The sequence below is a fragment of the Pelodiscus sinensis genome, chromosome 1 (assembly GCF_052426305.1).
Source record: "Pelodiscus sinensis isolate ZL-2025 chromosome 1, ASM5242630v1, whole genome shotgun sequence".
In the NCBI taxonomy this organism is placed as follows: domain Eukaryota; kingdom Metazoa; phylum Chordata; order Testudines; family Trionychidae; genus Pelodiscus; species Pelodiscus sinensis.
The window spans coordinates 252,837,121-252,855,301 of record NC_143052.1 but is presented as its reverse complement, the minus strand read 5'-3'; the positions used below and the strand labels follow the sequence as shown (position 1 = coordinate 252,855,301).

Here is an 18,181-nt window from a genome sequence, read left to right as displayed (position 1 = left end):
CTCCATAGCAAAAAGAGTGCCGTGGTGTCCAAAAGCTGGGCAACCAAAGCACACACTGCACAAGCTTTGTGGACCCTCCGAGGGGTAAGCAAGCACACACCAGAACCTGAAAAACGGCTATCCAGGGTGGGTCCCTTTAAGCATTCATCTCAGATAGCCTTAGGCAACAGCACCTGTAGATATCTTGGTAATAAAGTGAAATTTTTTTTAAAGTATTTTGTAACACATACAGGGCCACCAATAGGTTGTGTGTGTGGTGGGGGTGGGGGTGGGGGTGGGAGGGGAGCGTAGCTGTCCTGTGGCCTGCTGATTCAAAAGGGCCTAGTGCTGCTAACCACGACTACTGTGGCAGTCAGAACAGGTGATAAAAAAGAAAAAGGTTATCAATAAAGATTAAACACATTTATGGTTTATTTCTGTTACCTATACTTGGAGTATAGAATGGCAAATCATTGCTTTGTTAACCTGCATATTCTTCCCTGAATACACACTACACATATTTATTTGAGTCACATTGCAAGGGGGCTTTTATAAATCAGTGCAGATTTTGCCCTTTTAATGGTTATCACAGCTGTAGCTCTGAAGTTATAATTATAGTATGAAAGTTTTTTTTGGCTTGAGATTGTAACTAGTTTTGTTTCAGCAGCTCATGAAGGAATAGGAATCTAGAGCCTATCAGTGGGACGAATCTGGCCCACCAAGATCTCTCATCTGGCCCATGCGGCAGCTCCCGTCCCTGTCCACTAGTGCATTGCCTGGAAGCCAGGGAAATGTGAGCCCTTTCTACTGCTTATATTTAAAAGGCTCGCCCCTTCCCTGAGGCTGCCAGTCAATGTGTTAGCATCCACCGGGAAGGTGCAAGCCCTTTAAATAGAAGCAGTTGAAAGGACTTGCAGCTCCTGGCCCCACTGCTAGCACATTGCCCAGAAGCCCTGAGCCCTTTCTCTTGATTCTATTTAAAGGGCTTCTGCCTGCAGGTAGGCTGCCCAGCTGGCACAAGCCTTTGAAATGGAAGCAGTTGAAAGGGCTCGCACCTCCCCAGCAGCTCCCACGCATTGCATTAGCAGTGGGGCTGGGAGCTGCAAGCCCTTTTAATTGGTTCTATTTGAAGGGTTAACACGTTGCCTGGGAGCCACAGGGCAGGCATGAGCCCTTTCAACTCCTGCTATTTAAAGGCCCCAACTCTTTTGCCTGAGGTCCCACCCCTTCCGGAGCAGTCCACAACCACTTCCAAAAATTTTTGAAGTAGCCTCCCCTTCAAAAATTATTGCCCACCCCTGTTTTATACTAGTAAAGAACCAAAGGAAGCATTTGTCTGCATAAACAGACTCTTGTACCCACATAATACTCCATTTAAGTCAGTTAGTACTCCATACCAAGTTGCATAATACAAAAATAGTAGAATGTCATCTTCCATCTGAAATTGCCAGCCATACAGGAAAATTGTGTGTCTGTGCAGCACTTTATAATTTTAAATTGCTGCATCATGGATAGGTTTTAAACAGCATATAGAAACTACACATATAACAAAGAACTTAATAGAAAAGTAAGTAGAAATTAGTGAGCATATTGGAAACAAGTCAGCCATAATTACTTGTTGTATAAGCCTGGCACAAATTAAGTAGAATTGGATCACAGTAAGCTAGTATTTGGATGGAAGATACTCAACTATTTCTTGGCTATTAGAGATGTGGTGTTAGTCATTAATTAGATGGTGCTGAACCATTACCTCAACATGATATTGGGAGAGGCTAAACTGCAAAGAATGTTCTTAAGATGTGCTGTAAAACAGGCCTTGATTACTTATGGACATTACATTTCCTATGGACTTTTTCAAAAGAACGTAACTTTGCCAGCATCCTGGCAAAATTCCATTAGGTATGTTTTTACTGCCTAAATTTCCTTCCCCTACAGTTCAGCTGACTACAGTAGCCTTCTTTACTTCCTGCTTTAGGCTCTGATCTGGAATAACATGTAAGCATACTTTTAAAGTTAAGCATGTGCTGAAGTGTTTGGTTGAATTGGGGCCCTGTATTATTGTGAATAGTAGCTGTTTATTTTTGAATGAAGTTCTTGTCTATCTAAATATATTATTTAGATTAGTATACTTTTCCCAGATTAAATTTGTAAATTACTTTGAGGCAAGATATTATTAAACAGAACAGAACAGAACAATAGAAAGCAAGGTGGGTGAAGTAATATCTTTTATGGATCAGCTTCTGTTGGTGAAAGATATGAGCTTTCAAGCCTACACAAAGCTCTTCTTCTGAAATTGGTCCAATAGAAAATATTAGATCAGACTATGTCTCTCTAATATACTGGGACCTACACAGCTAAAATAGAGTACTGCATAGAACAGATCACTTGCAATTGTCCAAAAAGGCAGCCTTAGGTTTGGTTCTCAAATCCATATTTAGTTTTTTAAATAGGTAGCCTGATGTTGAAAAGTGCTGAACAGTGATGCATTATTGATAAACTAGGCAAATATAACTTAGATAGGGCCACGATAAGGTGGGTGCATAATTGGCTGGATAACCGTAGTCAGAGAGTTGTTGTTAACGGTGCTAAATCCTGCTGGAAAGGGATAACAAGTGGAGTTCCGCAAGGGTCTGTTTTGGGACCTGTACTGTTCAATATCTTCATCAATGATGTAGATATTGGGATAGAGAGTACGCTTATTAAGTTTGCAGATGATACCAAATTGGGTGGGGTTGCAACTTCTTTGGAGGATAGGCACATAATTCAAAATGACCTTAGCAAGTTGGAGAAATGGTCAGAGGTAAACAGGATGAAGTTTGATAAAGAGAAATGCAAAGTGCTCCACTTAGGAAGGAACAATCAGTTCCATACATACAAGATGGGAAGCAACTGTCTAGGAAGGAGCATGGCAGAAAGGGATCTAGGGGTCATAGTGGACCACAAGTTGAATATGAGTCAACAGTGTGACGCTGCTGCAAAAAAAGCAAATATGATTCTAGGTTGTATCAACAGGTGTGTTGTAAGCAAAACTCGTGAAGTCATTCTGCCACTCTACTCTGCAATAGTTAGGCCTCAGTTGGAGTACTGTGTCCAGTTCTGGGCGCCACATTTCAAGAAAGATGTGGAGAAATTGGAAAGGGTACAGAGAAGAGCGACAAGAATGATTAAAGGTCTAGAGAACATGACCTATGAAGCCAGGCTTCATGAACTGGGCTTGTTTAGTTTGGAAAAAAGAAGATTAAGGGGGGACATGATAGCGGTTTTCAAATATCTAAAAGGGTGTCACAAGGAGGAAGGAGAAAATTTGTTCCTCTTGGTTTCTGAGGACAGGACAAGGAGTAATGGGCTTAAAGTGCAGCAAGGGAGGTTTAGATTGGACATTAGGAAAAAATTCCTAACTGTCAGGGTGGTCAAATATTGGAATAAATTGCCAAGGGAGGTGGTGGAATCTCCCTCTCTGGAGATATTTAAGAACAGGTTAGATAGACATCTGTCAGGGATGGTGTAGACGGAGCTTGGTCCTGCCTTGAGGGCGGGGGGCTGGACTCGATGACCTCTCGAGGTCCCTTCCAGTCCTATGATTCTATGATTCCCATTACTTTCAACAGTTTGGAGCTTGTGAGTATTAAGGGTTTTCGTGGCTACTTTGGCAACTAAATAGGCTCTTAAGTCCTTAACTTTAGGCACTTGTTTTTGAAAACTTTGGCTTACCATCAATTTTAATGGGTGACAGATTTCTTTGACACTGAACCTATAGTTTTGAAGAAAGGCAATTGAACATTATTGTATTTTCTGCCAAGATACTTCTATCAAAGAGAAAGACCTCACTTTGTTCCCAAGTATAATAATATTTAATCTCTGTATATATCACCTTGCTCTATCCTGACTGTGTTGTAGCCAAAGTCAGAGTCTCAAGAACTTCTAGCCAAGAAGTGAGTCTTAATAGCATAGCCATATTGACAAAAGAAATGACATGTCACAATAACAAATGTGCTTTGATTTTTGTTTGAAGTGGTTAGCAGTGAATCAGAGGCAAATACCTAACATGTTGGCAAATTTCAAGACCAAAGCCCCCAAGGAAAGATTTTCAAAAAATTATCAGGTATTCAAAGTTGTCTTTTATAAATGTCAGGGTTGAATGCTTAGTATAGTACCAAGAGGCCTTACTACATAATATTTTACTAACACTAAAAACTGAAACTTGAGGGGGGTAGCTGAGTTAGTCCCTACAGGATAAACTTAAAAAACAAAACATAAAAAAAACCACCCCACAACTGGTCTGGTAGCACTTTATAGAGTAACAAAACATGTAGATGGTATCATGAGCTTTTGTGGGCACAGCCCACTTCTTCAGATGACTAGTTTTGAGTTTAGGATGGGTCTGCACATTCTAAATTCAAAACTTTGGTCATCTGAAGAAGTGGGCTGTATCCATGAAAGTTCATGATACCATTTATATGTTTTGTTAGTCTATAAAGTGCTACCAGACCGATTTTTTTTTAAAGTTTACTAAAAACTGAGTTTAAACAGTAGCAAATACAGGCCAAATATCTGCATGACGAAACTATTACCAAATTAAACAGAGTTGGCATTATCTGCTGAAGAAAGCTCAGACATTATAATTAGACTATGCAAATCCACTTTATATCTATGGAGTATTTTTGCAAGTTGGATGCAGATTCAAATTTTGAAACTGGACAGGATTCTGATTAGGATAGCCAAGGTAATCCAAATATGATTGTAACATACTGAAGTTTTGTGCAGGCAGGCTGTGGTTTAAGTCACTTTCACTTCTATGTGCATTATTGCAGTTACTCTTGCCATTTTACAATAAACTATAAAAGGATTACAGAAGAAGATATAAAATGCAGTGAGCAGCGTAATACATAGTAATTCTTTTCTTTTTTACTGCTCACTTAACTGCTATGTATTCCTTAACATGTCAGCACCATTGACTGATAGAAGAATAGTTTACACGAATAGTCTCTACTCCCACAAGTAGCCCCCTTAACTTGGAAAGATCTGTTCACATTAATAATGTTCGCAGGAATGTGCTAAGTACTCACATTATTTTAAAATAAATTCCTAAAGTGTATTCGTCAGAACACTTGTCTCAGGATACTGTATGTCACCTACAAGGATGCCACAGACAAAAATAAGGAGAAGCATCTCTTACCCAGCTTTAGGGGTTTTTAGTGTTTGAATTTTTTTAAGAGGTTATAACCATTGTGCCAGAACCATTGAGCAATTCAGTCAGCCTTTATCTTATAAGCTAGCACATTATGACTAGCGCAGACTTTTTTTTCTGTGACCTACTCAGAACTGTAATGTAATTTGATATAGTTTTACTCTTGGTTTATATATATATATGTCTGTGTATATGTATATTAGAGAGCAAATGTGTTTTTATATGTGTACATGTGATATACCTGCACACGTTTGTGTATATGTAAAATATATGAAGTCATTGAGTACAATATGCCAACATTTTAGGCCTTTTTCACATAATTTTAGTACTTAAAAATATCCCATGAAAGTGCTGCTTTTATCTTTTCTATGCAGAGATGAACTTTTATGTTGGAAAGTGTTGAAAGTACTCAGATAGTGAAGCTTAGATTTTGTTTTGTTTGGCAGTACACGTCTGCTTATAATTCCTTTAATCTATCCATTCCATGCTTTTATATTCATCTTGATAGCTGAAGGATTTTTCTTTTTATATAAACTTATTAAATTAATAATGCTCAAAAGTGTGAGGCTTTTCTTATTTGGGGGAGGGATATCGGAAGATGGACTCTTGTGTGAGCTGTTAAATTTCTATTTGCCTTTTAAAAAAAAACCCCAAAAAAACAATTTATATGGTAGATCTAAAGTTTCATTAAAATTGCTTATACCCTGTCCCAGGCATTTTAAGTGGGCCATCTGTCTAAACATCTCTCTATTTTTTTCTGATCATTTCCTCGACTTATTCATGAGCCATGGGAGGGCTCCTTTGTAGTCTCCATGTAGCTGGTTCAGTCTACCCCCACTGAATACATCTATGTGCTTGCATAACATATCTTTTCACAGTGCTGGAAATTCTCTGAACTTGGTTCAGATGAATGGCCCACTTTCTGAAGGTCTTTTTTTCCCCCCTGCAAAGATTTGTATGCAGAAACTGACCTCAGTGGCTACAGAATCCAGCACATTATTCTTGATCATTTTACAGGCCACCTGCTGTGAAAGTTATGATGAAGGATTTCTTAATGATTCTTTGACCATTAACATTGTTTTAAGTCAATATTTCACTTTTATTTAACTGCTGAATAGGTAATTGCACAATTGAAAAACAGCTTTACTTAGTGTCACATAATCTAGTTTTGCAATGCTCATAATCCCTGATAATTGGAGAATTTGTTAGGATAGTTTGAGGTCTATATTTACCTAAAATTTTATGCGGCAAAAATATAAAAAAGTAAAGAGCATTTGTAGGATTTTTTTTTTTTTAGAACATTATAGCTCACATTTTGAATGGTAAGAAATCTATACTCACTTTCATGACCCTTTAGGAGCTGGTGACATTTATTGTAGCCCATTACATCATTAACAGCAATCGGGAGACAGGAGTTTATTTCCCACGCACTACAGAAAATTGTAGTTTTATTGAGCTCCTCCATTCTGATTGGTTGGTGACAATCAAAGTGGACAGGCCTGGGGCAGAGCTATTACTTGATTTGCTTTTATGAATGTCTGTTTTCCTTGGTTGCTTGTTTTTTACTAGAATAGATAAAAGTTTACTAATGTGTGTTCTCAGGAACACAATAAGTGTGTGTTGATGGAAAATTTCAGCAGTTACCAGTTTCCCTCACTGAAAATGCATTGCAGCAAAGAAAACCAGAAGCATAATTACTGCTGTTTATGTAATGTAAAATAAACCTCTTATTGGTTGTGGGGGGAGTGAGAGAAAAAGCATTTCCTATTGAACTACATGTTCCAATAAACATTTGGATTAACAGGATATAAATAATGCAAATTACTGACCATTTTTCATATCATAGTCTTAAATATTTTGGCAATTGAAATAATTATAGAAGTTACTCCAATACTTAGTTCCATGTTATCCCCTTGCTCCTAGTGTGCGTCCGTCTGTTTTTATTTAATATTTCCCTCAGAAGGGGATTTCAAATTCAGAGGCTCAGAATTATCTTAACTTCATAATATCTGCATTGTTGTGGACCATGCTCATCTCTGCCCTATATCCACTCCCTGTTGGTACTGCCTCTGCTTCCTTCCAGCTTTGGCCCTTCCTCTGCAGTTCTTTATCCCTCTCCTCCTATGCATGCTCACATAATACTCATCTCTCATATACAATAGTCCTTGAGGCAACACGCCTCTACTTCATAACCATAAGCACATCCCCCACTCTGCATTTGTTTCCATCAATATAGAAAGGCTGCTTCTGGAAAGTGGTGCTATTTTGGGATACTTCTGATATCCTGAAATAGCGTTTTCCACATTTTGACAGTGAAATAGCTTTCAAAATAATGGCATGCTATTCTGATCTCCCTTTAAACCTCGTTTCACAAAGATTAAAGAATGCTTCAGAATACTGCTCTATTTCAAAATAAACTCAAAATTATTGCGTAGTTCAAATTGCTTAGATTATTTTGAGCGAAGAGTGCGGTGTAGATGCACCCCAAATCAACCATTATTTTTGCAATTGCCCTAGTGCCATAATCCTTTGTGGTCCCAAAGGATTGTGGGATTTGTTTGAGTTCCATCAAAGAAAGCTTGTATGAAACTTTTAGTCCCAGTTGGAATAAAGGTTGTCCCATACACTTTTTAATTGCAAAAGTGTGTTTGTGTGTGTGCATGCATGTGAGAGAATGTTCACTTAAAAAATGCTTTTGGTCTGGTACATATATATCAAATTTCAACCCAAAATAAGAACAGAAGAACAGCTGAACTGGGTCAGACCCAAAGTCCATCTAGCCCAGTAACCTGTCTGCCAAAGGTAGCCAATACCAGAAGCCCCAAAGGGAGGGAACACAACAGATAATCATCACATGATCCCTCTCCTGTCATCCATTTCCAGAGAAACAGAGGTTAGGGACATCATTTCTACCCATCCTGGCTAACAGCCATTGATGGACCTAACCTCCATGAATCTATCTACTCTTTTTTGAACCCTGTTAAAGTCCTATCCTTCACCACAGCCTCTGGAAAGGAGTACCACAGGTTGACTTAGCGCTGAGTGAAGAAAAACTTCCTTTTGTCTGCTTTAAATCTGCTGCCTGTTAATTTCATTTGGTAACTCCTAGTTCTTATATTGTGGGAATAAGTAAGTAACTTTTCCTTATTTACTTTTTCCACACCAGTCATGATTTTATAGACCTCTATCATATCCCCTCTTAGTCTCCTCTTTTCTAAGGTGAAAAGTCCAAATCTTTTTAATCTCTTCTAATATGGGACCTGACCTGTTCCAAACTGCTAATAATTTTGGTTGCTCTTTTCTCAACTTTTCCAATGCCAATATATCTTTTTTGAGATGAGGTGACCACATTTGTACAAAGTATTCAAAATGTGGGCATACCATTGTTTTATATAGAGGCAATAAGATATTCTCTGTCTTATTCTCTATCCGTTTTTTAATGATTCCTAACATTTTATTTGCTTTTTTTCACTGCCACTGCACACTGAGTGTATGTTTTCAAAGAACTATCCACAATGACTCCAAGATCTCTCTTGAGTAGTTGTAGCTAAATTAGTCCCCATCGTATTGTACGTATAGTTGGGATTATTTTTTCCAATGTGCATTATTTTACATTTATCACCATTACATTTCATTTGCCATTTTATTGCCCAATCGCTTAGTATGGTGAGATCTTTTTGTAGCTCTTCACAATCTACTTTGGTCCCAACTATCTTGAACAGTTTGTGTTCATCTGCAAATTTTGCCACCTCATTTTTTACCCCTTTCTCTAGATCATTTATAAACAAGTGGAATAGGATTGGTCCCAGGAGATCCTTGAGGGACTCCACTAGTTACCTCTCTCTACTCTGAAAACTGATAATTTCTTCCTACCCTTTATTTCCTGTCTTGTAATCAGTTATCAGTCCATGAGAGGACCTTCCCTCTTATCCCATGACAATTTACTTTACTTAAGAGCCTTTGATAAGGGATCTTCTCAAAGGCTTTCTGGAAATCTAAATATACTATATCACTCGATCCTTCTTGTCCTCGTGTTTGTTGACCCCCCCTTAAAGAACTCTAGAAAGGCATGATTTCCCTTTACAGAAACCATGTTGACTTTTCCCCCAACAAATTATATTCATCTATGTGTCTGACAATTTTATTCTTTACTATAGTTTCAACTAATTTGCCCCGTACTGACATTAGACTTATCGGTCTGTAATTGCCAGGATCACCTCTACAACCCTTTTTAATTATTGGCGTCATAATAGCTATCTTCCATTCATTAGGTACAGAAGCTGATTGAAAGGATAGGTTACAAATCACAGTTAATAGTTCTGCAATTTCACATTTGAGAACTCCTGGGTGAATGCCATCTGGTCGTGATGACTTGTTAGTTTATCAATTTGTTCCAAAACCTCCTCTAATGACACCTCAGTCTAGGACAATTCCTCAGATTTGTCACCTAAAAAGAATGGCTCAGGTTAGTGAATCTCCCCCAATATCCTTAGTCATGAAGACTGAAGCAAATAGTTCATTTAGCTTCTGTGCAATGACTTTATCATCTTAGAGTGCTCCTTTAGCATCTCCATCGTCAAGGGCCCCACTGGTTGTTTAACAGGCTTCCTGCTTCTGATGTACTTAAAAACATGTTACTATTACTTTTTGAGTTTTTGGCTCAAGTTGACATAGTTGATATAGTTGTCAAGTTGATATAGTTACAAAACTCTGAAAATGACCCTTGAAAATGGAAATGCTTGTATAATCTTATCTAATGTTCTTCCTTTATAAGAAGTTAATATACAACCACACACACAAAGTACACTTTAGCAATATTAGTGTGCCATGTCACAGAGGCATGTAATAAATGCATATAAGATACTGATGTGAAGGAGAAACGCTCTTGGTTTTCACACCTCCACATCAGATGCTAGAAGTGGGCCACATCCTCCCGGACTGAATTGACCTCATTATCTCTGGCCTTCCTCTTTATTGGTACTCCTTTCTTTTCATGTGTGTGTATATTTATACCTGCCTCTAGAATTTCCACTACATGCATCTGACAAAGTGGGTCTTTGCCCACGAAAGCTTATGCACCAATAAATGTTAGTCTAGAAGGTGCCACAGGACTTCTCGTTGTTTATGCATTTTTAGTTTGTTATTTACAAATGTTGTTGATATAGATAGCTCTTCTAGGTAAGATCAGTTGGGAATTTTAGAGTGGATCATACTCAGGAGTGGATGTTTTTGAGTCCAAGGTCATGATTTTCAGAAGTGTTACATGATTTGTTAGTAATGTGGGCATCTCAAAGGAATGAAAATACAACCTGTATACTGCATAAATGTGTTCCACATGCGTATGTAATACATATAATAGAATCATAGAATATTAGAGCTGAAAGGAACCTCGAGAGGTCAAGTCCAGTCCCCTGCCCTTTCTAGACTGTCCCTGACAGGTCTTTGTCTAACCTGCTCTTAAAAATATCTTCAGTGATGGAGATTCCACAGTCCCCTAGGCAATGAGTTTACGAAGGGCATGTGTATTTGTATGTAGTATGAGGAAAAGAATAGGTACCTGTGGAAAATGAATTCCAATGTTATCTATGTAAAATTATTATACAAGAATAAAACTAAAAAAATTAGGAAAAAAGATGCACAGATTATTTAGCAAAGTTGTGGCTTTCAGAGCAAAAATAAGACTTTCTTAAATTTTCCTTTTTAAATACAAAGGGGTACACTACCTTGTTACACTTAGGTATGTCACAGTGTGGAAATACAAGCAGTCGGATGAGTCTTTGCATGTATGACTCTATAATGTGATCTGTAAACCCCTTACTAAATGCAGATGGGGCGGGGAGGAGAGTCTCTCCTATTTACAAGCAAGCAACTTAATTATAAACCCACACAGCTGCCAGTCTTGAAGCAGGCACACACAGCTGTGACCAATAGAGGAAACAAGACCTGCTATAAAGGGGAGAGTGCAGAGAAGGAAGTGGGGGCAGAAAGGTTTGGGATAGCAAAGTGGTGACACACCAGGTTGCCTCCAAGAAAACAGTCAGGAGACTGAAAGAGACTGCAAGACCAAAAATGAAGGGTTGATAGGCTTGATTGAAGGCGAGGGTCCAGGAACTGAACCCTCTGAAGAGTCAGTGGCAGGGGCCCAAGTGTATGGTGAGCAATAACAGGTGATACAACAGATGGGGCAACTCAAGTAAACAGTGGGACATTTGTAATTAGCTAAAAATTAAAGTCTGTGTGGTAGTTTTGAGAAAAGTACAGGCAGTCCCCGACTTATGCGGATCCGACTAATGTCGGATCCGCAGTTACGAACGGGGCTGCCCCAGAGTACACGGACTGCGGGACCTCGCGGTCCTGCCGCCCGTGTACTCTGGGGCTTTCTCTGCGTCTCCCTGGTCTGCAGACCAGGAAGACGCAGAGCAAAGCCGCGGAGGGGCTCGGGCAGCCCAGGGGCGCTTGGGCTGCCCGAGCCCCCCCCTCCCCCCCCCGCGGCTTTGCAAAGCCGCAGAGAAGCCGGCAGCGGAGCAGTCCAGGCGCGCCTGGGCTGCCTCGCTGCCGGCTTCCCCGCGGCTTTGCAAAGCTGCGGGGGGGCTCGGGCAGTGAGGCAGCCCAGACGCGCCTGGGCTGCTCCGCTGCTGGCTTCCCCGAGGCTTTGCAAAGCCGCGTGGGGGCTCGGGCAGCGGGGCACCCCAGGCGCGCCTGGGCTGCTCCGCTGCCGGCTTCCCCGAGGCTTTGCAAAGCCACGGGGGAAGCCGGCAGCGGGACAGCCCAGACGCCCCGCGGCTGTCCCGCTGCTGGTGTCCTCAGAGGCTTTGCTCCCCGTCTCCCTGGTCTGCTGGTCTACAGCAGACCAGGGAGACGGGGAGCAAAGCCGCGGAGGACCCAGGCGGCGGGACCGCGGTGCGTCTCGGTCCACCGCCCGTGTCTTCCTGGTCTGCTGGGGTGTGTGGGGGGGGGGCGCAGCTAGTACGCTCCCCTCCCCCCCAGCAGACTAGGCTTTTCTCCGGACGCCTGTGGCAGAGCAGCTGGGGTGCTGCCGGTTGGTCCTGCAGCGCCGCTCTGGGCGCTACTGGTCCAACCCAGCAGCACCCCACTGCTCTGGTCCTGATTCAGCTGCTGCTGGTCAGTTTCAGCAGCAGCTGAATCAGGACGTCTGGGGCAGAGCAGATGGGGTGCTGCTGGGTTGGTCCAGTAGTGCCGAGGAGCGGCGCTACTGGAGCAACCCAGCAGCACCCCAGCTGCTCTGCCCGAGGCGTCCTGATTTAGCCGCTGCTGAAACTGACCAGCGCTGACTACAGGAAGCCCCAGGCAGAGTTGCTCTGCCCCGGGCTTCCTGGAATCAGCTGCTGATCAATTTCAGCAGCAGCTGACGTGGGGACGCTTGGGGTTCTTAAGTTGATTCTGTATGTAAGTCAGAACTGGTGGTCAGTTTCAGCAGCGGCTGAATCTGGACGCCAGTTCCGACTTACATACAGATTCAACTTAAGAACAAACCTACAGTCTCTATCTTGTACGTAACCCGGGGACTGCCTGTAGTCTGACTGGGGATCTGATAAGCTTTCAAATATAAGGGCCACAGGTGACATGCAGTGGGGCATGAGGGTTCACATGCCCCAAACGCATCATGGGCAGGAGAGGCCAGGTAGAGCCAGTGGGAGGACTAATGGGGAAAGGTCTCGTGCCCACAACTGAAGTCCACCTTCCCTCACACTCACTGTCATCTGCAGGGCAAGCGGAGCAATGGCCCCAGCTTGTTGTATTCCCTTGGCCGTGTTGCTTGGGGGAGGGGCAGGACTGCTTTGCACTCACCTGTGGGAAGCGGAGTGATGTGGCTGGGGGAGCAAAACAAGCTGGGTTCATTGTTCTACTTGCCCCACCACTGCCAGTGAAGCTGTTGCCGGCACTGTACCCCTCCTGGGGCCTGTTTAGTCCCCTGGACTGTATTGCTTGGCTCGGGAGAGGAGAGGAGACGAGGCAGAGAGAGGGTGGAGCAAGAGTAGGGAAGAGGAAGGGAGAGAGCAGAGTGGGGTGGGGCCTAGGGCAGATGCCCCTTTTACCAGTCGCCTCTATTATAGGCTATTGTGGAGGATGGTGATCTGTTCTCCATGTCCATTGAAGGTAGGGCAATAAGTAGCAGGCTTAATTGGCAGCAAGGAAGAGTTAGAAAATGTTTTGATTATAGGTACAGTTAAGCTCTGTAATAGGCTTCCAAGGGAGGTTGTGGTATCCCTATCAATGGAGGGTTTAAGAACAAATATCTGTTAGGAATGGTCTAATTTTACTTGGCCCTGCCTCAGGTGAGGAGGCTACATTTAATGACTTTTTAAACCTTCCAGACTTACATTTCTGTCATTCTATAATTAGAATAATATGCAATGATACAATACTTCGGCTATCTAGCGGTTATCAAACATTTTGTAAGTATCACAGCAGGGTTGAATTTTAAGAAGAGAGTTAAATATGGATAGTTCAGTGGCTTTTTACAAGGTCTCTTTCTGTGCCTAAGAGGCAGCCCTGGAGACCAATTGGCACTTAAAAACATCAACTCAATGAAATTCAGACCCTCGATCAGCTTGAATTACTATTTATTTATTTGTGCTAAATTTGTTCCTAGAATCCCCAACAAGCCTTTTGAACTTGTCATTGCTCAGATATATAGGTCTCTCCAAAAATAGCCTCTCCAAAAATGTTCAACTTAAATTAAGACACAAGTTAATATAACAAACTATAGGGAACATGGAAGGCAAGATAAAAGGAACAATTCTACATAATACATGTTTAGACATACAAATTACAAATATAGTTTAAAGCAAAACAGTTACAATATTTTCTACTTTTTCTTAAGCCTGTCAAGACTTGAGTTCCAAGTTATAGTTCCCTTTCTGTATCTTTGTCGCCAGCTTGATGTAACATCAAAGATGCAGTTCCCTGGATTGTTTTCAGTGTGTGAGGTCATAGGCTGTTGTGGGAGGAATTTAGAACTCTGAACTCAAGTCTTGGCATTTAAAAACCTTCAATTTATTGTATCTTCAGAGATCCATCAATGTATGAAATGTGTACAGGCAGTCCCTGGGTTACATGGATCCGACTTACATCGGATCCCTACTTACAAACGGGGTGAGGCAACCCCGCACTAGTTGCTTCCCCCCAGCAGACCAGGGAGATGCGAAGCTAGCGCCCCGCTCCCCCTCCAGCAGACCAGGGAGACGCGGAGCGGCTTTTCTCAACAGACACCTCAGCTTGAGAATAAAGGACTGAGGGAAGTGAGGTGTGGGAGAATAAAACTGAGCTCTGGAGAAATGTTTGGCTAGAGTTTCCCCTACAATATGTACCAGTTCCGACTTACATACAAATTCAACTTAAGAACAAACCTACAGTCCCTATCTTGTATGTAACCCGGGGACTGCCTGTATATTTAAAATAATGTATGCATATTGGTTTGGCTGGATTTGTATGCTTTTGTGTTTAACTGGTCTTTATCTTAGATTTGTTGTAATTATGATGTGAAGGGGATGGTGAACACTTGCTCTTTAAGTTCCAATTAGTCTTTTCTTTTTTTCAAGTACCATTCCTCATCCTTCCCTAAATTTTCTCCTCTATTTTTTTCATTCTACAGTGAAATCTTTGTTATCCGGCACTCTGTTAACCAGAAAACTTTATTAACCGGCATTGCCCCCAGCCACAATACTGTCACATCTTCAGGTGCACGGCCCTGGCTTGGTTTACCATGATTGGCTTAACAATTTTTTATTTAAGAAGTACTAATAATCTTTAACTCAAAATAAAAATGTGAGACCAACTGCCTCACATTACAAAACTACCAATATTAAAAACTTGAGTTTCACTATTATTGTCCATTGGTTTTTCCTAGGTTGATGGGACCCTCAGATAACTGAAATTTTTAGATAACTGGAACGCTTTAATCCCCGAGTGTGCCGGATAACGCAGGTTTTACTCTATTTGCAATATTCCTGCAACAATGATGGCTGGATTCTGGGATTCTCCTCAAACTTCATCAGTACGCTTCATATGCAGGATGTCAAGGGAAAGCAGAAACTATCTCAAAAGGCTTCTCTTAAAAAGTTTTCTCTTTATATGCCATAATGGACAAAAAAATTTATTTGGTAGTTTTTCCAAACACTGACTTTGTCGGTAGGATTAGCGATATTTAAAATCGTTGATGAAGACCTTATGAAAAAAGTTCATGTGATTTAAAACTGGGGAAAACCTTAAATGCTGTTAAAATATTATTTTTCCTTTGCTTGTTTTAGAATTTCTCTTGCTAAACTGGATCTGAATAACTGGGATCTGTCAGTACAACTAGGAGATGGAACTTACTCTGTTACAGTTTCAAAGTACGGATCAATATTCTCTGTAAGTTTTGCTCATTTTCTAAGAAATGTGAGGCATTGAGTCAGTATGTATTATTCTTGATTTGTGGTGTGGATGTCTCATCTGTTCAGAGCACTAGCACAGTTTCATATTTGTTTCATCTTCTGCAGGAGGCCTTACTGTAAATTACAATGCCATCTTCCATATGCTAATTAAGTAGTACATTTCCCATACGGGCCTTTATGTACATTCCAAAGTCAATGGAATATTTTTCTATTCTACTTTCTTCTTACATATGTTTTCTAATTAACAAAATTGTTGTCTAATGCCCTACTTGGAAGTAAGCTTTTATGCTGTGCCACAAGAGATATTTGAGAGCAAGTAATTAAACTGCAATTTAAGATACCGGTACAAATCAAACAGACTAACTGGGAAAAATTCATACTTATGTTGGAAGGGATGACCATTAAAACTTAGGGTGCAAATATAGTAATTAGGAACAATTTGCTAACACTTCATTTTTTGTCTGTAAACTCTTTGCTTCAGATGGAACAAAATACATGATTTAGCTTTTAAAAATCTTGCTAAACAATTTATTTCATCTTATAACTTTCACCCATAATATCACAAAGCATTGCATTATGTTAGGATTATGGTGGAACCATGGTTGATGATGAAATAAAACTGCGCAAAATCAAAAGTGGGTTAAGTTGGAGGGTTGAGAAGAAAAGCTTTTGTAGGAAACTGTTTTTATAAGTCTCTGTAGTGCTGATTTTAAAGCTTATGTGAAAATTTTGTTTAAAAGTTATTTTTAAAAAGAGCAAAAGGTATGACTTTAATTTGAAATTAGTCAGAATTTAGGTAGCCATTCAAATTTATATGAATTTAAGTATATTTAATATTTAGATTTTTTTTCTTCTTCCTGGTTTAAATGAGGAAAGGGCATGGCTGACAACTCCCTGTCAGCACTAATGGCTTCTGCCCCAATTATCTGCCCCATGTGAAGTATATTGCCAAATAATATAGGAGCAGAGAAGCAAGAGGGAGTGGTTATAAATTGAAATACCTTCTGAAGGTGGAAGAGCAGTTCAGTCCCAGATCAGAGAGGTCAAATATAAGGAAGGACAAAGATTCATGTCAATAGCATCGTCGGTGCCTCTTTTCTCCCTTGTCTAGATCCTTTGCCACTGAATATTTATTATGTGTGGCAAAAAGTAGTTTTAAATCCTGACTAGTTCCTGGTTAATACCCTCCGTTTTTGTGAAGATTCCATAAACTCTTTGAAGAGTACAGTCCTCAGAGTCTTGGTGTTCCGTTGTTGTATAGCTGTGGGAATTGTCCTTGATGTAGAATTGTGCTGTAAGTTGTAAGGTTTTGTTTTCACATACATTTTCCCCGATTAACTAAGAGTGTTTTTAACTAAGTTAATTGTTGCAAATTTGTGGTTTTTTTTGTTTTGTTTTGAGGGCTTTATTTCAGTTTAGTACATTGGGTTTAAAGTAGTAAATTGAGCAAAATAGAAATAAGACCGTTTACATATGGACTTTCACCAGTTTAAAAATACACCTTTAATTAAACTGGTGTAGGTTTGCGTGAAAAAGGCCTTTAAAACCAGAATTACATTTCTGCCCCTTGTAGTTACAAAGATCATCTTAAAAACATGAAAATGGTACCTTCTAGAGTCTTCAAGGAGGCTGGCACCTCTGAGAGGTGTGAATTGCACTGTTTGTCTCAAACGTATAAAAAATGAAGAGTACGATTTAAATGCCAGGATTATTGTTTTAGCAGGGAAAAAGCGCATGTGCTTATCCCACAATTAAAAATGATCTCCCTTGCCTTCCCAGCTGTGAAAAGCCCCAGCTGTCCACTAGCCAACTGCCAGAGCCTCTAGCTTCTTCAGTGCCAAAAACAGCAACATATTAAAAAGTGAAAATGTTGTGACAGTCTAAAATAAATGGAATTTAATAAAAAAATAAATAATGCAGGAGGAGTGGTACTGATTGAATTAGGTATGAACAAACCTCAATGTATTAATTTAAATGATACTGCTCCAGAATTCCCAGTGAACCCTGATGCAGAATTTAGGTCCAACTTGTCACTAATCTCTTTGGTTCTATATGCTATTCAAAAGACAGTATCACCGTCATAATCAAAGGGTAAAGAGTATGATCTAGGCAAGAATGATTAACTTAAAAGTAAACTTGTTTTCAGTAGTTTAACTGTAACTTATAGAAATTTATTATTGTTTCATGCCACTTTGCCTAAGAGAGGCCAAGGGGCAGGGAACAGGAAAGCAGTGCTCGCTGGAGTTCCAACGGGGAAGAACAAGATGGCCCTTGGGGTTTCTGCCCTTGTCCTGGGTAGGTAGCATGGTTCTGCTTTTCCCCCAGGTTGTGTTGACATGAAGCAGATGGGAGCCCTCCTGGGCATCCCCACACAGTGTCACAGGCAGATATGTAATAAAATACACAAGGAAATGAGAGAGGAGTAACTGGAACCCGTGCAGTCTAAAGTGTCCACCAAATGGACTGAGAGCTAGTAGCCTTCTGGGTTCTAATTCTAGGTTGGCAAATAACTTGCTATGTACTTTGGATAAAATACTTTATTTCTTTATATTTCAACCAACCTAACTGGAAATGAGATGAGATAGGTGAATCTCACCGATGATCAAAGGCTGCATCT

At 40.5% G+C, this 18,181-nt stretch overlaps 1 protein-coding gene across 3 annotated transcripts in view; it reads left to right on the top strand.

The window, feature by feature from the left end:
• The window catches only part of PCCA (propionyl-CoA carboxylase subunit alpha), a 475,238-nt gene that overhangs the window by 307,592 nt on the left and 149,465 nt on the right, over positions 1-18,181 (top strand). For all 3 annotated transcript variants that reach the window (XM_075918750.2, XM_075918752.2, XM_075918751.2), the window contains one exon: positions 15,439-15,541. In XM_075918750.2, the coding sequence (XP_075774865.2) occupies positions 15,439-15,541 (103 nt within the window). The remainder of the gene's footprint in view (positions 1-15,438; positions 15,542-18,181) is intronic.